At 36.1% G+C, this 23,086-nt stretch overlaps 1 protein-coding gene across 3 annotated transcripts in view; it reads right to left on the minus strand.

The window, feature by feature from the left end:
• The window catches only part of hhat (hedgehog acyltransferase), a 287,098-nt gene that overhangs the window by 165,160 nt on the left and 98,852 nt on the right, over positions 1-23,086 (minus strand). For all 3 annotated transcript variants that reach the window (XM_039738569.1, XM_039738567.1, XM_039738568.1), the window contains one exon: positions 19,103-19,253. In XM_039738569.1, coding sequence (XP_039594503.1) covers positions 19,103-19,253 — 151 coding nt within the window. The remainder of the gene's footprint in view (positions 1-19,102; positions 19,254-23,086) is intronic.

A 23,086-nucleotide genomic window follows, 5' to 3' on the forward strand; every position in this document is an offset into this window, starting at 1 on the left:
GGCCATAAACTCACCATAAATTAAACAAACAAAACCTAATACTGTCTCTCATTCCACTCTGTGCCAGGAAAGTAACGTCATCTCAAACCTGCTTAATCCAAATGAGTATTGTGGGAGGCAACTGAATTTCCTGTCAACCTTAGACATAATTCCATTACATTGCAGGATCCACACACAAACGCCCACAATTATATGGGGTGGAACAGGAAGAATTTACAAAATCTACACTCATAACATCTGAAATCAATCCAGGACTTGAATCTGTGAAATGACAAAGTTAATTACTGTGCCATCAAAGTTAGCATCTAAAAAAAATGTATAATTTCTGTTGTGAAACAAAATGAAGGAGATACTACCATTCTAAAGACTCAGTTTCAATTGAGTCTACACAAAATTATCTACTGTTTCATGAGAACTTCCAGGAAGCTGTCAGGAATTTCTTACAAATTTAATTCTTGCATGCTACTTATTTTATATAATGTTTGTCTACTCACCAAAAATCACATAAAATTTATAACTTACTGGGTGGCTCGAATAACGGAATCAATAGATGCTACTTTATTTTCATGGCAGATCAGGACATAGTGAAAGCATGAGGTATAGAACTACCTGAAAAGATCTTCTCAATGTACCCAGAACAGATACCTCACAGACTTACTACTAAGAAAATAATTACCATAAAAAGTAACTTTAGCTATTTGAAAGATACTGTTGATTAGTCATTGATAAATGTCTGTGCTTCAGAATAAAAGTTACATGGAGTTGTATGTGTGATTTTTACACACTTCTAATTGTGTAATCTAGTGGTCTCAAACTCTGGTCCTGGAGGGCTGCAGTGACTGGTTTTCATTCTAACCCTTTTTTTAATTAGTGACCTGTTTTTGCTGCTGATTAACTTCTTTTGAATTAATTATATTTGACTTGCTCTTGAAGACTCAGACTTCTCAATTGTTTCTTTTTCCTTAGTAAGCAGTCAAACAATAATGAGATACCAAATGAGCCAAAACATGACCAGTAAACTGTGTCTATTACACAATATGTGAAAATAAAGAAAGGTAAAGGTCTCGGGAATGCTGATCTGCTCAGGTCCACAAAACATATTAATGGAGCTCATAGAAAAGAGAGAATCAATAATTTTGGAAATGTCTGCCATTGCACAATTAGAGCAGCAACAAGCCATGGAATTAAAGAACGGGTTTAATTAACAACAAGAACTGGCTTCTAATTAAGCAACTGGTTGGAGTCTGAGGCACTGACTTAGTTGGTCTTCAGTTGGCTCACTCACTTCATGTTTCATTTCTGTCTGGGTGCCATTTAAGGAAAGAAATAAAGCAATTCAGAAGAACGATGAAGATATTCAGGGAAACGCATCTTAAAAAAAACAAGCCAATTAAAATGAATGGAAAAGGAGTTAATCAGCAGCAAAAACAGGTCACTAATTAAGAAAAGGGTTAGAATGAAAACCTGCAGCAACTGTGGCCCTCCAGGACCGGAGTTTGAGACCACTGGTGTAATCAATACATATTTAAATCAATGTAACTTTTTGATTTTTTTTCTATATAAAGCTGATTTCATGTGTATAACCTCTATCACTGCTAATTTCTGCTCTCATTATATTTTTACAAAAGTTTGTTGTTTGAGCAATGTAATTATTTTTATACAAGACACTAAGCCCGTTACAATAACGGGCGCTAGAACAGTAGTGCATAAACATTAGTAGGAACAGTCTATATTAAATGGCAAGGGACCTTGTATATGGCTGTAATATGCGTCACTGTATTGTGTGCCTTTAATTTTCTCTCTCAGTCATACTGGTTTGTATTCCCATAAAATGCCTGTAATTTTGTCTGACAGTAATACAGTGGAACCCTAATTCGTTCCAAAACTCTGGTTGTAACCCGATTTGGTCGTGAACCAAAGTAATTTCCCCCATAGGATTGTATGTAAATACAATTAATCCGTTCCAGACCGTATGAACTGTATGTAAATATATATTTTTTAAGTTTTTAAGCACAAATATAGTTAATTATACCACTGAATGCACAGCGTAATAGTAAACTAATGTAAAAACATTGAATAACACTAAGAAAACCTTGAACAACAGAGAAAACTAACGCTGCAAGAGTTCGCGCTATAGCGTCACGACCGCCGCTAAAACACTTTTTAATGAGTTTTAAGCACAGGGAAAAAAATGAACATTTGAAAAATCTGTGATTTAATAAACAACCAAGAAAAGTAACATTGTAACAATGCATGCGCTGGCCTGTGTGTGCGTGCGTGTCTGTCTCTGTCGCGGGCCTGCGTGTGTTTGTGTGTGCAAGCGTGTCTGTCTGTCTCTGTCGCGGGCCTGTGTGTGTGTGCGTGTCTGTCTCTGTCGCGGGCCTGCGTGCGTGCGTGCCAGCGTGTGCGCGCCTGCATGCCTGCGTGTCTGTCTCTCGTGCATGCGTGCGGGCCTGCGTGTGGGCCTATGTGTCTGCCGCGCGCACGCACCTGTGTGTGTCTCTCTCTCTCTCTGCACACACAGGGAATGCACAGGAAGAGACTGAACACGTCTCATGTAGCCCCACGCATGCGCACTTCACCAGAAGAGACACAAACACGGACACCTGGACGCATACAGGGGTTTTTATTAAAGAGGATGTAGGAGTCATGTAAACAATACCATACCCTTCAAGCATTAAAGGCTTTGTTCTTGAATTTTAACTGCAATCAAATGAAATGCACAACTGCTTACATAAGTTTACTAACAAAAAAATCTATATATATATAATTCACTAAGGCAAGACAACCATGAAAAGCACGCCGGAAGGGGCGTTGATTCACTAAGCCGCCGACAAGTGAGACACCTATGGCGCACACAGGAAGGAACCACGCCCACCAACTCCAAGACCATTGGATACAAAGACAACTCGCAGGGCCATGCCCACCAACTCGGACGCGACGACACAGAAAAAATGGCGTCATTTATGTTCGTCTGTCGTAGAGGCCACATGCAGTGCAGGTCAGGTTAATGTCACGTACCTCCGAGCTACGTTGACTGTTCATAGAGGCATGTTTCTCGCAGAGGTGAATCGCCATATGCAGCGTGTGAAACGGTTTGCGAGGGGTATCCCATGGGATCCTTAAAACAATCCTTTAAAACTGAGGTTAAAGCACAATGAAGAAATCAGTCTTTAAAAACCAATAAGCCCTGTGCCTCTGTTTCATTACCGTCTCACCTGCTTCACCAATGCAGGCCTTGCAACAGTGGAGACGCTCTGTCAGCAGCTGACTTTCTCTGTGCCTGACCGGTTCACACAGAGGCAGCGCAAGAGAAAGCCGCGCCAGAGACAGACAGAGGCACACACACACAGGCAGCTGGTGGGCGGCTCTCTGTGAGTTTCTCTTGCGAGCGGACACATGACCAAGCAGTGTGTATGCTTCGAGAACGAGGCTGGACGCGGCTTGCGACCGGGCACATGAGCAGGCAGTGTGTATGCTTCGAGTGCGAGGGTGGACGCGACAGGACCATCTAGGAAAAATCATGTCGCGGATGTGATTCGCTGTATGCAGTGTGTAAAACAGTTTGTTTGTCACAGATGTGAATCGCTGTATGCGGCGTGTAGAACAGTTTGTGAGGGGTGTCCCTGTGTCTTTCCAGAAGTGTTCAACCATCAATAAATAATTATGCGGCGTTTGTTATGCCGCGGGTTCACTATTGCGTTGTATTTTGCTCTCTCCAGAGCTCCATCTTTTCATTCACTTACTGTTGTATTCTCACACTAACCTGTTTAAGACAACCGTGTCTTTCCAGAAGTGTTTACCATTCAATAAATAATTATGCATGAGATTGAGCGTGTGTCTAGGCGTGGGTAAGCCGTTGAACCCCATTCGGGCTGCAAACCGTGGAATTGCCACTAAGTGCGACTCATACGCTCCCACTGTTTTTGTCCCTACCCTTTGTACACAACCCCCTCTCACACATTGACTGTTAATAGTGGCATGTTTCTCGCGGAGGTGAATCGCCATATGCGGCGTGTAAAACTATTTGCGAGGGCGTATCCCATGGGATCATTAAAACATTCCTTTACAACTGAGGTTAAAACACAATGAAGTGAGCAGTCTTTAAAAAATGAGTTTTCGGTTACGACGCACGACCGCGTGCAGCATAGCAAAGTGTTGTACACGCTACATACAGCAATTCGCATCCGCGACAAACATGCCTCTTCTTAGATGCTCCTGCACTTTGTACACACCCCCCTCCCACCTCACTACGCCGGACGGACGATTGTGTGTTGGTTCGTTCCGTGCATTGTTACAATGTTGCTTTTCTTGGTGATTTATTACATTACCGATTTTGCAAATGTTAAATTTTCTCCCTGTGCTTAAAAATTATTAAAAAACCGGCCTGATTATGCGGCGTATGGTACGCCACGGGTTGGCTAGTATTTAAAAATCCACAACCATTTTCCATCATCATTCAGGCAAGCACAGCTCAAGTTTATTGTTATATGCATTTCAATGTGATCTATGATGCTATTAATTTTCAAAAAAATTAATAATGTAATATCTTGAATTGTGGCAAAAAAACTGAAATGTCTGAACAGGTTGTTTATTCTATTCATTAAATTTTACAAATGTGTTTATTGGCCACAAGAAACCTTGAAAAGCTGTGAAATTTGTGTACCTTTCCAAAATGATGTATGCATTTTCTTAGTTGTCCTACAGTAGTCTCCAATTAAAGTTCTGTAGATGTGACACTTTTAGAAAAAACTGATAATATAAAAAATTGTCTCATGTAATTCATGAACAATTACACTCTCATTTACTACATTCTGTTTCTTTTAAACAGTTTGAAATATATTCACAGTGCAAACGCAACAGCTCAGCAGATTGTACATCTAAAGAATAAAGTAATTTCTAGATCAATGAAAAATATACACATGGAATTATAAATCTGAGTTGGTAATTTCAACAAATTTACAAATTATTTATGCGGCTACTGTGGACAAAATTTTGAGTAAATAGGCTTTGATGAAAATAGAAAGTCTGGGTAAATTTCAAAAGAGATTATTATAATGTTGGCAATAAATTATAATCTATTTATTTTTATTTATTTTCATTTTATTGGTATTATTTGAAGAAAACTAACATTTTATATAATCATGTCAAACTAAATAAACCATCATTTAAATAATTCTTGAAAATGATGATTTCAATACACATTTACATGATACTTCAATATTTACATGTGTACTGAAATCATTATTTTACTTATTTCTCAACTTGCTTCAAATAATGCAGTAATTTAGAAAGGCAAAACTGAGCTCTTACAATGTTAGCAGTGTTGTTTCCCAAATCTAAAAAACCTTCAACTTGCTCCTCTAGGAAAAGTAAATCTCAATGATGCACACAGATACAATTTAAAGGTTGAATTATACGTCAATTGAGAGATAAAAAAAAATTATTAGGTTGTAAATTCAGTATGAAACTAATTACTAATGCTTTCATACATTCAGGTGCACATTAGGTTTTATTTCCACATTATTTTTTTAAAGTTTTATGACAACAGAAAAGAGTCACTAAATCAATTTTTGTTTCTTCACACAGGCTTCCTATTTTAAAATGTATAATGGGAAACCTTGTTATGCGTTTTTTTGCCCAAGGGAAAATAAGGCAAGTCAAAACAAAATATAGTTTTCTTATTAAAGTTAAGAAGCCACCATTCACTGACAGAATTTATTAAGAAAACATTTTCCTTTTCTTAAAAAAAAAAAAAAAATGCAGTACTTGTAAATATACGTATATATAATTTGAGTTATGGATGCACCATCCATCTTGCCTTGACAATAAGAAACTACTATATCAAAAACCAAAGAGATTAACTTTCCTCCCTGTATGACAATTTCAAATACTAAAAAGGAGAATTTTTCCTTTGGAGTCTCAATAAGTTCCTGGGGGCAGAACCCACCGAGACATATACAAAGCAACAGAATAGTCAGTATCATCTATTGGATAGCCTGTATATGACATTTTTTAATGATTACCTGATATCTGATAACTGTTGAATAATCACTGTATTGCAAAGGGTGCAATGATAGAAATATGAAAATAAAACCAGAACTTGAGAGCTTAAACATTACGGTCTTGGAACTTTTTGTCTCCTCCACTACCATTAGCGGATAACATAGTTATTATTGTCTAAAAAATTCTAAAAACTTCACTTTCTAGCAGACATACTAAGTAGCAGGATTCACAGACAAACAGCACAAATTTTGTTATTTAAAGGCTCAAAAAATAAAACAAGTGTTTACTTCTCAAGCAAAAATGGAAAAGTTAATTTAACATTAAGTTTTAAAAGAGCTCTAATTAACTGCTGTGCACCATGAACCATATCAATTAAGGACAGACACACAACAGCAATTACACTAGACTTAAAAATTATTGGTTCTGAGACAATTAATCTGATGTTCTTTCTAAACCAGAGGCAAGACATGGGGCAAATTCAATCATAATAAAAACAATTAGAGTAAGAGTTTTCTTATTCATGACATTTAAACTAGCTACTATAAAAAAAAAGCCTACCAATTCACTCCTGTATTTCTAAAAGAATGATTAAAATATTCTCCAAGTCAGCTTATTTTCCCTGGTAACAAGTGACTTTTCAAATTAAATAAATATCAATATCCTATTTGGCAGTGCTTGTTTGTGAGAAAGGTAACAGTTGCATTACTTACACCTATTAGATTGAGGAAGTTCTGTTACTATGACAATGTGGGCTGCAACATGTTACACTGAGTCATGCCGAATGAAAAAATTACATACTGAAGTTCTTAATTTTTCTTAATAATATCATCATTTTTATCCATCCAGGAAAACTATGATTTAAAAGCTTTTTCTTTTTTTAGTTTTTTATTATTCATACATAAACTGTATCACTGGCACCACCAGATGCACTTCTGTGCCAACTGCTGAGTGAATTAAACTGTTCAGTGATCACAGATCGTTTCTCAAATCTACTGCTGTGATTCAAGTTACAACATGAGTGACCTTCCTGCTGAACCTGTTAATTACTATCTGACTTCTTCTTGTTCTTACCAACCTTTATAGCCTAAAATAATTGTTTTTTTTTCTTTTCATCTATACACTGACTTCCAAAAAAATAAAAACCAAACATGTCTTTGGTATTATGTCATTCAGATTTAAGTATATTGTTAGAAAAGCATTGGGGATCAAATGTGTAGAATTTTATATTTAGCCGAATGCAGAAAAGAGCATTAAAGATATATCACTTTTTAAAAATCAAAGATAACTGATACTTATGTTTTCTTTTTTCTGTATATATGATGTTTCAATGAGAAATGTATGATTTTTATGTCAGTGAAACTAATGGTAATATAAAGAATTACATATCAGTCATCACATTAGACACAGAGACTTGAACTACATTCAAAACTGCCGCCCAAAAAAAAAAAAAAAATCAACAAAACTCATTTTATCACAGCACACTTACAGATTTATATCAAAAAGACACATACAAAATATAAAAATCATTTTTACTAGATGTATCTTAACCAAAAATCACTTTGAATCTTCACAATGGATTAATTATAGTGCTCATTATCAGTTTATTTAAACCTAAAACATATGGCTTGGTGTGGCCATGACAGACTCTGGCCTCTAAGAGTTCTAAATTGGATTAGCTAGGTTTGTTCAATAGGCTTTTCTATAAACCTGAATATATACTGTAGTGCTAATGGGATAATCAACATGAAAAGACAGATACAAAATTATATGGAATATATAAATATCAAAAAAGTCAAGCAATGTTACAAGTTTAAGATGCAATATGTTCCTATGTAGTGGTCAAGTGACAAAACCATTCTTAAAATAGTATGACAACTCTACTGTTAAAAATAATTCTTGCGTTACTGCAGTCTTCTGACATGCAAATATTTGGAATACTGTTCCCTGCTGGTGATGTTAGTATTATGCAGTTTTTAACATGATTTACCATAAGTTAAACAGCTTTGCATTGCTGACTTTTTATTCCTCTAGCATGAGTGGGACACACATAGATTAAAACACATACCTGCACACATTGACATTGTGATCAATTACAGCTGTGCTACCTTTGGAAAAATGTAAGTAAATGGTTTTATTATTACAAATGTGCACCAGTGTAGATATAATAAGATGTCCTCATCATGTCTAGTAAGAATTTGTTTACAACGGAATGATATGTAGTCTAAAGTCTAAGAGCTCTACTTCATGGCACTCATTCAAATGTAGGGAGAACACGTAAACTGAAAGAGAACAAACATACTGGGAGTCAAAACTAGGTCTCTCAGGGTATGAGTCAGAATGGATAATCACTTTGCCATCCATTAATTACTATGACCATATGCACCAATTTCTGAATTCAATTTAGGTATACACCAGTATTACTAAGCATATATTTATATTTGAATCCTAGTACAGTTACGCTGCATTAAAAACATTAGAAAACTGGCTAATAGCATTTGTAGGTGTAGTAAATTTCCTCACAGCTTCATGGATCTAGGTTTGATTCTCAACCTGTTAACTGATGACTTGTATGGTTCTTCTCCAAACAATGCAACACATACAGTGTGCATATGTTAGCTGAATTGTTAAATTTAAATTGGCATAATGGGAGTAGAGAAGCGTAGGTGAGTGTGCCCTGTGATGGACTAGTTTTCCATCTAGGTTTGCTCCTTAACTTTAAGACAAAAGTTCCAAAATAAACTTCAGTTTACCTGTGCCCAGCGATGGCTATGGAGTGTCAAAAGATAAATAAAAATTTCATATATTACAGTGTTTGATATAAAAATCTTCCAAGGTACTGTATTCACAGAAATTACATCAAATCTAAAACAGAAACAAAACATACTGTCAGAATTAGGTAAAAAAAATTTGCCTTGAACCCTCTTATGAGTCAGAGTTCGTTTTTCAGGCAACTTTAATCGCTGAAATGAGAGAGGTAAAAGAATTAATATAGTTTCTGGCAGGCCTTTCTCTCAAAGATTGTGCTTTCTGCCATTGTAAAATGCTTTTGTATTTTAAAATCATTAAATGACAGAATGTTAGGTCAAGGCAGACGGGGAATATTTTTAATGGATTTAATTTTGGTATCTCCTAAATACTAAAGAATAAAAATCTGAAAGCTAATACAATGACTAGGAATTCTGATCTTGATGTCCTCAAAAGGTTTTTGGTACCTACCCTAATGTTCAATACAAAAAAAGTCTTCTGCGAATTCTGCAAACTCTTGATCTCAATTAGCCAATGACTCCATTAATACATTTTTTGTTCTTTCAGACTTCACAAAGTATTAAATCGGGTTAATCAGGCCAGGTTTTTTGGACTGCAGGTATTTCACAAACAATAGAACTCTTGCAAAGATACATTGTTTATATAGATTATGCTGCGAAAAGTAAGAAACAATGTTGTTGTCTATACTGTGTGTGTGTTCATTTCAACCTCTTCATATAGCAAAATGTCCTTGGCAATCTATTAGCAAGGATTTTATTATAGACTTTTATCGCATTGACAAATTACCACTATATTAGTCGTGGTGGATCATTTTTCTATATGTGCTTATTTTATTTATTTGAATAGCAAGAAAATTAGCAGACCCTTTTATCCCTGATTCGTGTTGTGGTTTTTTGAGTTCCTTTATTTGTAAAAGAGACCCTCAACTTGTATCTCATTTTTGTAAAAACGCTGACTGGAAGGTAAATCTCCTTTCAACAAATCACCCTAAAACAAATGGCCAAACTGATAGGGTTAATAGAGAAAGGAAAAAAAAAACACATTATATTGTTAATTCATTTAAAGACAATTTCAGTTCTATGTTACATTTGGCTAAAATTGCCTGTAAGGTCCTATGCCATTCTTCCACCAAATGTCCCAAATTTTAGTGTCTTTGCTGGTTTCAAACCATCTCTACTGAATTTAGATTCTATATTATCATCGGTGCCTAGTTTAGCTGAGTATATTACTAGGTTATACAGTAGTTGGAATGTACATGAGAAAACCTGCAAATGGCAGAAACCTCTGAGGAAACATTTGCTAATTGCACATGCCACAAAGCCAATGAAATTCAGGTAAGACGGAGAATGTGGCTCATTAAGCAAGATACCGTATGGCTCAATAACAGTAACATAGTTCTGTGTTTCATTGATCCTTTTAGCCTATTCTTAGAAAGGTATTTCTACTCTATTAAAAACTGAACCTTCCTATTTGTTTTAAAACCCATCCTGTGTTGCATATCTCCAATTTGAAACCGGTTTACTTGAGTCTTCATTTTAAGTCTTTTATGCCTCCTCCTTCTGTTCGAATTAATAGGGAACAGAATATGAGATTTAATGTATTTTGGATTCTGATTAAAAATACCATAGTGGAATATTTGATGCACTGGAAGAGTTATGGTCTTGAGAAAAGGTATTGAGCGCCTTGCCAGGAAATCCCAGCAGTTGAACCATATGATATCACCACTGCCCTGGTTTTTTTGGTCTTACTGCTTTGGGAAGCACAGAAGCAAATTGCTTGGCTGCATCACTTTTGTAATTCTAATAAGTACTGGCAAGTTTTTTTTTCTTTTTCCCCCCACAGCGGCTACTATGAAATAGTAGTGAGTAATATAATATCTATACGTCACTGATACGTCCACCACATACTAGCAAACAATAAAAATGGAAGCCATGTTTTGATTTAGCTCAAGTTGAATGTTACTTGAAAATTTTAAAACACATATTTTACACCAATTTTGAACAAGAAAAGCTATAACTATATGTTGAATAAAGATGAATCCTATAGGGAAAGTCTATAGATTATATTTAAAAAAATTAATAGCAATACAGTTTTTACATGTTCGACATTACTGTTGTGTGATACATTAAAGTATGGCTTAAAAAAAAGAGGCACAAAAAATCTTTTAATATGAAAAAAGCAATAGATATTTCACAGAATTTCTAACTGTCTACTTAAATTTACAGCCAAGTCAGTAGTTTAGAAAGAAATGACAATCTATCACACAATCTTGTGAACCATGACAGCATGAAACTCTCAGTGGAGCTGAAGTTTATCAAAGCGAGTCAAAACAATTCAGGAAGTTATTTATCAAAAATCAAAATCTTTCAAATATTCTGTAAGATAGAATACTGCCTACCCACCTTGTTAAACTAACGTGTTCAGTCTTTCTAGGGTAAAAGCATTTAATAGAATTACAAAATCATGTCAAGCAATTGATTAAATCTGTTAAAAAGAAAAAAAATGTAAACAGGAAGATAAAGTAAAAACAGAAAAACTACTTATTGTTCCTCTAAAACAATTTTGTCAGATTCAAAAAAATGTGGTGTACGCAGACTTTTATTTGTTGGTTTTCACAAAGAACTGTCAATAGTTGTCTGTTAAAAAGCAAATCCAGATCAATCAGAGCTACTGGGCAAGACTTGAATGAATTTATTTATTTTATTCTTTGGACATAATAAATTCAATAATGTGACTGCTTATTTTTAACTCTTACTTCTCATTTTATATTTTACCTCAAACAATTTTCAACAAACAGATAATGTTAGTAGGTTACGCCAGAGCACAAAATTTTACATGCTGTTCGTCAACTTACATAGTGAGAAACTCGGCCATGGGTAAGTTAGACTGGTACTTTGCTACTTTCTAAATCATTATTTTTAATTTTTAAATTGCCTGTGCAATTAATTACCAAGTAAAGATAAAGTTATGTAATCAGCAAGGGATGTGATCTACATTTTTTTTAATAACAACCACCAAGGAAAATTAGTAAACAAAAAAAATTTCTGCAACCACAAAGAGAAAATATGATTCAATAACAGTAAAGGAAGGATTATACTGATCAGTCTTGAAAGAAACAACAGCCAAAAGCAGCTCACTGGAAAACAGACAAAACCTCCTTCCTCTTCAGTATTATTGCCTTATTTAGGCTTGTTAAACACTTTTATTTTTCATATGTTTCTACCATGCTTTCGATGAAAAGTTATCTTTAAATTTAAATACAAACTTGATATTTTTTTATTTTCCATAAAGTTCTCATTCAAACAACAATACGCAAACAGACAAATAGATACATATTTTATGCACACACACTGTACATACACAATACACTGTTTATGCAATATTTTCTATAAAAGATTTAAGAAAACAAAAGTATTTTAATTTGTAAATGAGAATTCTAGTAAATATGAATTTCAAAATAACAAAATAAGTTCTCATGTAAACATATATATAGTAGGGGTCTTCAACTCCTTGAAGTGCTACTGAGGCTACAAGCTTTCATTCTAACTCTTTTCTTAATTAGTGACCAGTCTTTGTTGCTAATTAATGTCTTTTCCCTTTATTTTACTTGTTAAGTAAGATTCAGTCCTCTAAATTGCTTATATTTTTTACTTAAGCACCACACAGACATAAATGAAATGTGATGTAAGGCAACAGATGACCAGTTAAGTCAGGGCCTCTAGCCAGTTTCTTAATTAGAAGCAAATTCTTGTTTATTAAACCGGCTGTTTAATTCTGCTACAGAAGACATTTCTAAAATTGTTGATTTTCTTTTTCTAAAAACATTGTCAAAATGTTTTGTGGACTGGAGCAGATCAACATCACTGGAACTTTCATCTTTCTTTATTTTCAGATATTGTATGATGGATGCAGTTTACTCTCAGGTGTTAGCTCGTTTTGTATCATTTTTTTTTGTTTGGCTGCTAATTAAGGAAAAAAGGGAATAATTAAGGGGTCTTAAATAGCAAGTTAAGTAAAACTAAGGCAAAAGAGTTAATTAGCAGCAAAAACTGGTCACTAATTAATAAAATGGTTAGAATGAAAAACTGCAGCAACAGTAGCATTCCAGGACATCTCTATTGTTGGATCAATCTTCAATTAATGATGGCTTTTCGTGCATTAATTGCACCTTTTCCAATTCTATGAAGTGCTATGGTGTTATCAAAAACTGTAGGCTGTTTAAGTATTAGGCCAACATATCAACATATACTGTACTTATACTTCTGAATGAGCGAACACTGGTGCTACTGGCAGCCGCTGCTCTGCTGGTGACTTAGTTTTATTTTGCAGTTAAGTTTCTATTAGTTTTTTTATTAACTAATCTACTGTCTTTGTCTAAGTGACAGTTGTCGCTATACAGTGATGTGAAAAACTATTTGCCCCCTTCCTGATTTCTTATTCTTTTGCATGTTTGTTACACAAAATGTTTCTGATCATCAAACACATTTAACCATTCGTCAAATATAATACAAGTAAACACAAAATGCAGTTTTTAAATGATGGTTTTTATTATTTAGGGAGAAAAAAAATCAAAACCTACATGGCCCTGTGTGAAAAAGTAATTGCCCCCTTGTTAAAAAATAACCTAACTGTGGTGTATCACACCTGAGTTCAATTTCCGTAGCCACCCCCAGGCCTGATTACTGCCACACCTGTTTCAATCAAGAAATCACTTCAATAGGAGCTGCCTGACACAGAGAAGTAGACCAAAAGCACCTCAAAAGCTAGACATCATGCCAAGATCCAAAGAAATTCAGGAACAAGTGAGAACAGAAGTAATTGAGATCTATCAGTCTGGTAAAGGTTATGAAGCCATTTTTTTTTTTTTTTATATTTATTTATTTATTAATTTTATTACAATCAATACATAGCAATCAAGTTTTTACAACAAAAAAAAGAATTATGCTAAGAACAGATCGATCCCCACCCTTGAGAGAAAGTGCAAGCCAAACGGTGTAAAATTTAAGGCTTTTAAAAATACCTAAATCAACAAATTCTCTGTGCTTTATAAAATCATTTCAAAATATTACTGATTAGATCCTGCCATGTTTTGAAAAAAGTCTGCACAGATCCTCTAACTGAGTATTTGATTTTTTCCAATTTTAAATAATATAACACATCAGTTTCCCACTGACTTAAAAGAGGAGAGTTTGGATTCTTCCAGTTTATCAGAATAAGTCTGCGTGCCAGCAGTGTAGTGAATGCAATCACAATTTGTTTGTCTTTCTCCACTTTAAGACCCTCTGGAAGAACCCCAAACACAGCTGTTAATGGGTTAGGAGGGATTGTGAGTCCAAGACTGTCTGAGAGGTAATTAAAAATTTTTGTCCAGAATAATGTTAATTTGGAGCAGGCCCAGAACATGTGACCTAGTGAGGCTGGGGCTTGGTTGCAACGTTCGCAGGTTGGTTTTATTGTTATTTCAGACCATGCTCCGATGATCTTGGAGCTGAAATTACTAAGCCCCATACACTCACCCCGCAGATGGCGTCTCAATCCGCTTCTATTAGCTGATGAGAATTGTACTGAATTTATATCCAAACAAATTGAATTCTTTCTAGAGACAAATACATCCCCTGAGATCTCTGCAGGAATACTCTGGGAAACTCTTAAGGCCTTCTTAAGAGGACAGATTATCTCATATCTTTCCCACAGAAATAAATCCGAGCGAAGAAAGTAGCAGAGATAAAAAGCGAAATTACTAAAATAGATGAAGAACATGCCAGACTACCAAGCGAGACTCTACATAAGAGGAGGCAGGCTCTACATTCAGAATTAAACCTCTTGACAACTAAAGAAACCGAACAACTAATTTACAAATCCAGACATCATTATTATGAACATGGAGAGAAAGCTAATAAGCTTTTAGCGCAACAAATCCACAAGCAAGATGTACGCAACGCAATCTCGGTAATTACTAACACGAACGGAGATAAAATCATCGAACACAAAAATATAATGTACACTTTTAGAGACTACTATAAATCCCTATATACTACTGAGTTTAAAGAAGACAATATACAATCTAATGCATTTCTGGATAAATTACAGATACCACAAATTGACGCTATTAGTGTGGAGGAGCTCGATAAACCTCTGTCATTATCAGAATTACTGGATGCTATAAAGTCACTCCAAGGTGGAAAAGCAGCAGGCCCTGACGGCTACCCTGCAGAGTTTTACAAGAAATTCTCCGCTCAGCTAGCTCCCTCCTATTAGCAACATTTACAGAAGCCAGAGATAACCAATCTCTTCCACAAACCTTTTGCCAAGCACTAATCACTGTCTTCCCAAAACAAAATAAGGACTTATTACAATGTGCATCATACAGACCAATTTCACTTCTGAATAACGACGTTAAAATACTCTCTAAAATCATAGCTAGAAGGATGGAGAAAGTGCTCCCTCAGTAATATCACAAGACCAAACTGGATTTATTAGGGGCCGACACTTATCTTCAAATCTTGACGCCTGTTTAATGTAATATACTCACCAACTAAATCAAACACCCCAGAAATATTATTATCATTGGATGCAGAAAAAGCATTCGACATGATTGAATGGAAATACCTTTTACTATTTTGGAGAAGTTTGGGTTTGGCCCAACATTTGTGCATGGATTAAATTACTGTATACTAACCCAGAAGCTTCAGTTTGCATCAATAACATTTGCTCAGACTACTTTAAACTAGAACGTGGCACAAGACAAGGATGCCCTTTGTCACCACTGCTGTTTGCAATTGCCATTGAACCACTGGCAATACATTGTCGAAATACTGATCAGATAAAGGGGATTAGCAGAGAAGGACTGGAACAGAAAATCTCATTATATGCAGATGACATGGTACTGTATATATCGGACCCAGAAAATTCTGTGCCTGCAGTCTTAGCAGCACTCACAGAATTTCAAAAGCTCTCTGGTCTCAGAATTAATCTGAATAAAAGTGTACTCTTTCCGTGAATTCGCAAGCATATAATATTAGATTAGACACCCTTCCTTTTATCATTGCAGAACAGTTTAAATACCTCGGGGTAAACATCACAAGTAAACATAAAGCTCTTTATCAACAAAATTTCGTGTCTGCATGGAAAAAATTAAACAAGACTTGCATAGATGGTCAACCCTTCATCTCACACTAGCTGGAAGAATTAACACTGTTAAGATGAATATTCTTCCTAAGCTCCTTTTTATTTCAAAACATACCAATATACATTAATAAATCGTTCTTTAAGCAATTAGATTCAACAATAACCTCATTTATTTGGAATTCTAAACATCCACGCATCAAAAGAGCGACCCTACAAAGACAAAAGGCGGCATGGCTCTACCTAACTTCCAGTTTTATTACTGGGCGCAAATATACAGTCGATAAGAACCTGGACACAAATAGAAGAACATACACAGGCATGGACCGCAATAGAAGTAAAATCCTGCAGTACTTCTTTGTATTCCTTGCTTTGTGCTCCAATAAACACACGTTATCGGCAATACACTAATAACCCAATTGTGCTCCACTCACTTAGAATCTGGAACCAATGTAGAAAGCATTTTAAGACGGAGAAGCTTCTTTCTGTGGCACCCCTGCAAAAGAACCACCTCTTTCAACCCTCACAAACATATGCAGTTTTAATATCTGGAAAAAATTTGGAATTAACTTGCTTAGAGATCTTTATATAGACAACGTCTTTGCATCCTATGAACAATTACATTCCAAATTTAACATTCCAGCTACAAATTTCTTTCACTATCTTCAAATCAGGAACTTTGTTAAACAGAACCTTCCAGATTTTCCTCATCTTGCACCCTCATCCACGCTGGAAAAATTATTGCTCAATTTCAAGGAGTTAGACTCCATCTCTACAATATATAAAATCCTTTTACAATCCCTTCCTTTCAAAGATCCAAGAGGACACTGGGAAAATGACCTCTCAATTAATATATCAGAAAAGGAGTGGAAAGTAGCAATGCAGAGAATTCACTCAAGCTCCATATGCGCAAAGCATACAATTATACAACTCAAAATTATATATCGAGCACATCTGTCTCGACTAAAACTCTCCAAAATGTTTCCAGGGCATGATGAAGCCATTTCTAAAGCTTTGGGACTCCAGTGAACCACAGTGAGAGCCATTATCCACAAATGGCAAAAACATGGAACAGTGGTGAACCTTCCCAGGAGTGGCCGGCCGACCAAAATTACCCCAAGAGCGCAGAGACGACTCATCCAAGAGGTCACTAAAGACCCCAGGACAACGTCTAAAGAACTGCAGGCCTCACTTGCCTCAATTAAGGTCAGTTTTCACGACTCCACCATAAGAATGAGACTGGGCAAAAATGGCCTGCATGGCAGATTTCCAAGACACAAACCACTGTTAAGCAAAAAGAACATTAGGGCTCGTCTCAATTTTGCTAAGAAACATCTCAATGATTGCCAAGACTTTTGGGAAAATACCTTGTGGACTGATGAGACAAAAGTTGAACTTTTTGGAATGCAAATGTCCAGTTATATCTGGTGTAAAAGGAACACAGCATTTCAGAAAAAGAACATCATACCAACAGTAAAATATGGTGGTAGTAGTGTGATGGTCTGGGGTTGTTTTGCTGCTTCAGGACCTGGAAGGCTTGCTGTGATAGATGGAACCATGAATTCTACTGTCTACCAAAAAATCCTGAAGGAGAATGTCCGGCCATCTGTTCGTCAACTCAAGCTGAAGCGATCTTGGGTGCTGCAACAGGACAATGACCCACAACACACCAGCAAATCCACCTCTGAATGGCTGAAGAAAAACAAAATGAAGACTTTGGAGTGGCCTAGTCAAAGTCCTGACCTGAATCCAATTAAGATGCTATGGCATGACCTTAAAAAGGCGGTTCATGCTAGAAAACCGTCAAATTAAGCTGATTACAACAATTCTGCAAAGATGAGCGGGCCAAAATTCCTCCAGAGAGCTGTAAAAGACTCATTGCAAGTTATCGCAAACGCTTGATTGCAGTTATTGCTGCTAAGGGTGGCCCAACCAGTTATTAGGTTCAGCGGGCAATTACTTTTTCACACAGGGCCATGTAGGTTTGGATTTTTTTTCTCCCTAAATAATAAAAACCATCATTTAAAAACTGCATTTTGTGTTTACTTGTGTTATATTTGACTAATGGTTAAATGTGTTTGATGATCAGAAACATTTTGTGTGACAAACATGCAAAAGAATAAGAAATCAGGAAGGGGGCAAATAGTTTTTCACACCACTGTATATTTTGCTGTTATCTGCAAGAGTTTTGTTTGGGTGTTTTAACAATATTTGATAAATCCAGTGTTAACCTGGTTGCTGGCGATCTAATTTCTTCTCCCTCCCAGGTTAAGAGCCTAGGTGTTCTTCTCGATAGTACCTTAAAGTTTGATGTGCATATTAATAATGTTACTCGGTTTGCATATTTCCATCTACGTAATATCAGCTGTTTACATCCATCTCTTTCAGCTACCAGCACTGCAATTCATGTTCACGGTCTGGTTACATCTCATATTGATTACTGTAATTCTATCCTTTCTGGTCTTCCTCACAAACTCCTTTACAAACTTCAATTGGTTCAGAATGCTGTAGATCATATTATTAACAGAACCCCTTCCACAGACTCCAGTCCTTCAGCAGCTTCACTGGCTCCCTATTAAATATCGCATTCATTTTAAGATTCACCTTATTACATACAAGACCCTCCATAATCTGGCACCACCTTATCTTTCTGGATTTCTTTATATCTCCATTCTTTCTCGTATCCTTAGATCTTGTTTCTCTATCAAGCTTATTATACTTCCTGCTTGCTTGACTTACCATGGGGTTTAGAGCTTTCTGTCGAGCAGTCCCTTGTCTCTGGAACTCTTTCCCACAAGATATTCGCTCTCTTTCCACCTTTAAATCTCATTTTAAAACATCTTTTTAAGATGGCTTATTCTGTCTGATAATTTTAGCTAATAAATTTCAATTCAATTTTATTATATTTATTCTGTTTTTATTGTACTGTAATATTCTATTAATTTTATATTGTGACTGTTGTTATTAATGTATTCTGTAAGGTGTCCTAGTGTGCCTTGAAAAGCACCTATAAATTAAATAAATTATCATTATTATTACATGGCCATGGTTCATTTCAGTTTAAATTATTTGTGCTTTGTGGTTTAAAGTACAGTAATATTGCATCACCTTATTTATATTAGTAATTCTCTTTATTCAGCAATACTGCTTAAGCTAATGAATTTGTGTGAATAAACCATGAAATTACATAAACAGTGCATCTCACCTCCACATTCCAGTAAAGCTATGCATGGTGCTGACACAGCGAGGAAGTTCAGGGGGCTCGAGTCCATCAATTCGAACAATCAAAGAAGGTATACCATAAAGTACCAAATATTTCACATAGAAGAAGAGGACCTGAGCTAAAGCAAGACCACCTAGAAACAAAAATAAAAAACAAGAACTGTCAAGAAAAATTAGCCACATATGCTGTCAACGTTTTCACTATAGCACTATGGTGGCCCCATTAAACTATTTTGTATTAACCTTTTTTCTAAGCATTTTTTCTTATGAGAATTATGGCAGCAGTAAACTAAAGTAGACAACACTTAATTATCGCTACACATCAGATTACAGCTCATCCTAAGACAATGCTATGTTATACGACAAAACAAACAAACAAACAAACAAATAAAAAGCAACAAGTTTGAAACAAATCTGTTTTGGTAAATTTTGACAATGAGTGAATGTTTTAAATTCTATACTTTTTTGAAAACAGAAATCATGAGATGACCTGAAAATCTATCAAGAGTATATCCCAAATCTGGTAGCAATATGATTTAAAGTTATCGAAGAACACTGGCTTATCTGAAGAGGACCAAATTAATCTAATCATAGAAAATTTTTAAATTCTTTGAAAATTCATGTTGCTGCAACACATTTGTACCCTCCTTAACATTAAACCTGAGCATTACTTGGGCTGTGAAAACCGTTCTAAAAGCATTAGTCCAGAGTGTCACTCAGGAAACTGTACAGATGCATCTTGCGTAAGCATTAGAACCGAGAATCACTCTGGCTTTAAAAGTGCTAACAGTGTAAGTCTCGAGAATTACTCAGGCAACATTATAGGCGTGTCTTGGATAAGCTTTACTTCTGAGCGTTACCCGGACAAAGATGTAGGTCCATTTTCTCCTCTCACCTGTAATAGTGATCAGTAACCTCCCCCAAAATAATGGCATCTCATAAGAAATGTTTTTCAGGAGGTCACGTGTTGCACACTCTTTCTAATGATACAAGCAGTGATGTTGAGGATGTTGTGAAACCTCTCATCAGCAGTGATGAGAAAGTGAATCTGTCCTCAGGTGGTGGAACTGAAACAGACAGTCAGCCCAAAAGTGATTCAGATGATTCTGAAAGTGTGCCTCGTGTCTGCCTGTCTCTTGAACCTGCTTTAAATCAGTAAAACTTCATTTTGATTTTGTGGGGCAACCAGGAATAACCGTAAACATAAGACAGTCAAGATCCACTCTCTCAGCTGAAATTATTCCTGTCTTCTGATTCTAATTATTTATAAAAGCAACTGTCGTCACCTAGCCCATTCAGTATATAAAATGTAGCAATGAGTATAAATAACACTCAAGAGTCAAAGTTTACTTCAAATTTTGATTTTATGAGCAAATTTATATACACATTTGGTCCAAAAGTGACATTATAACTAAAGTTCACAACCAAAAGTCCTTCCACGAACAGATTTTTTCTAATATTACTTTTTACATAGTAATGCACAGTATTAAGTCAGTAGCAGATCTGCACAGTACATGAGAAGATAACCAAATTTAATTCATGGTCATTTGTTAAACTCTCTATAATTTTATTTAAACCAATGCTTGTAACAGTACACACTACATGACTAATGAGTAGTCAGAAAAAAAACAAGCAAGAAAAATGTAAACACAAACTATTCACATCCTCTTTAATAAAAGCACTGTGTGCAGCCAGGTGTCCGTGTGTGTGTGTGTGTCTTCTGGTGAAGTGCGCATGCGCGGGGCCGCGACGCACATCGCACTGTGCCCCGCCCATGCGCACGGCACCGTGGACGCACACACACACGAAGCTGGGCACAAAGTGAATGGCCTAGCCGTGGCAGCGCGTGATAAGTAAATAAAGCACACACACTGGAAGCTGGGCACACAGTGAATGGCCTAGCCACGGTAGCGCATGATAAGCAAATAAAAGACATCATTGCTGGGGAGAGTGCTGATTAGGTAGTCACGGCTGCGCACATAAAATCCGTTGCTGGGGAGACGCCACACATACAATAATCAGCTACACGCCAGCACAGATTAAAATACTTGCTTGGGAACTGCACAGTACTTGCTGGGGAGACGGCACAGGCACGATTATCAACTGCACGCCACACATTACATCAGTTCCTGGGGACACTCTGCTAATTGCCCACTGTTGTGACAGAAAATTAAAGTCATATTACGGACATCAAAGCAAGTATTACTGTCAGAGAAAATAAAAGGCATTTTACGGAAATACAAACCAGTATTACTGCGAGAGAAAATTAAAGGCACACAATACACTGACGCATATTACAGCCACATACAAGCCAGTATTACTGTAAGAGCAGATATTACGGACATATCTACTAACAACATGCCACTCAAAAAAAAAGGACACGTCAAGTAGGACAAAAAACACAGACAATCAAATCCTATATAAGCAACATCTCCTGGAAGAACAGTCAGCTCAACAAGTAAACATCAACAAAAGAAAGGCTAAAAGACAAAGAAAAATATGAGCAAATACATTGATTGAAGAAAAAGAAAATGAGAGTCAGAAAAACGCTAAAAGAGAAAGACTCAGAAGAGCAAACCTTACAAAAAGTTGGCATTTACTTGCCAGAACCAGTACTCAGCCACGGTCAGTTATATGTTGTATTATCAAGAGTTAGAAGTTTTCCAGAAATTGTTGTCAAGGTTGTATTTGGTCCTGAACAAGGCAAACTGTTGCCAAACTCAGACAGAATATTTACAAGAAATGTTATCTATAATGAAATTTTATAGAAAAATTTCATGAGGTAAAAAAATAGAACATTTTTCCTAAATATCTTCTTCAGATATTGTGTCTTACAGATTGTTACAAAGTTTTACACTAAGGCAATATTAATTATACTTACTGTATTGTCATATACGTTTCTATTTTATTTTTATTATTATTTTACTTTAGGCTTCTTGCAAAAATATTTTTGACAAAAAAAAATTAAGACAAGAAACAGAATGAGGTCAAGGTCCCTTGCCATTTAATATAGACTGTTCCTACTAATGTTTATGCACTACTGTTCTAGCGCCCGTTATTGTAACGGGCTTAATGTCTAGTGTTATTATAATCATTTCAAAATAGGCTAGTAAACAAACAAAAAACAAAGCTAAATACAAATACAAAACTGGTTACTGTGTGACCTGAGGTTTGCAGTTAGATGACTTGTTATTCCACCTCAGGTCATACCAGTAATAAAGAAAATAAGGAACAGACAATTTACATTTAACATGTGTACTGAAGTACAATCAAGTTGCTAGCTAGCTAGCTAGCTAGCTAGATAGATAGATAGATAGATAGATACTTTATTAATCCCAAGGGGAAATTCAAATAATCCAGCAGCAGTATACTGATACAAAAAACAATATTAAATTAAAGAGTAATAAAAATGCATGTAAAAGCAGACAATAACTTTGAGTAATGTTAACGTTTACCCCCCCGGGTGGAATTGAAGAGTCGCATAGTGTGGGGTCTCCTCAGTCTGTCAGTGAAGCAGGACAGTGAGAAAAGTCTGTCACTGAAGCTACTCCTCTGCCTGGAGATGACACTGTTCAGTGGATGCATTGGATTCTTCATGATTGACAGGAGCCTGCTTAGTGCCCGTCGCTCTGCCACAGATGTTAAACTGTCCAGCTCCGTGCCTACAATAGAGCCTGCCTTCCTCACCAGTTTGTCCAGACGTGAAGCGTCCTTCATCTTTATGCTGCCTCCCCAGCACACCACCACGTAGAAGAGGGCACTCGCCACAACCGTCTGGTAGAACATCTGCAGCATCTTATTGCAGATGTTGAAGGACACCAACCTTCTAAGAAAGTATAGTCGGCTCTGTCCTTTCTTACACAAGAGCATCAGTATTGGCAGTCCAGCTGCACTCCCAGGTATTTATAGGTCTGTACCCTCTGCACACAGTCACCTCGGATGATCACAGGGTCGATGAGGGGCCTTG

This window comes from Polypterus senegalus, chromosome 16 (genome assembly GCF_016835505.1).
Source record: "Polypterus senegalus isolate Bchr_013 chromosome 16, ASM1683550v1, whole genome shotgun sequence".
NCBI lineage: Eukaryota > Metazoa > Chordata > Cladistia > Polypteriformes > Polypteridae > Polypterus > Polypterus senegalus.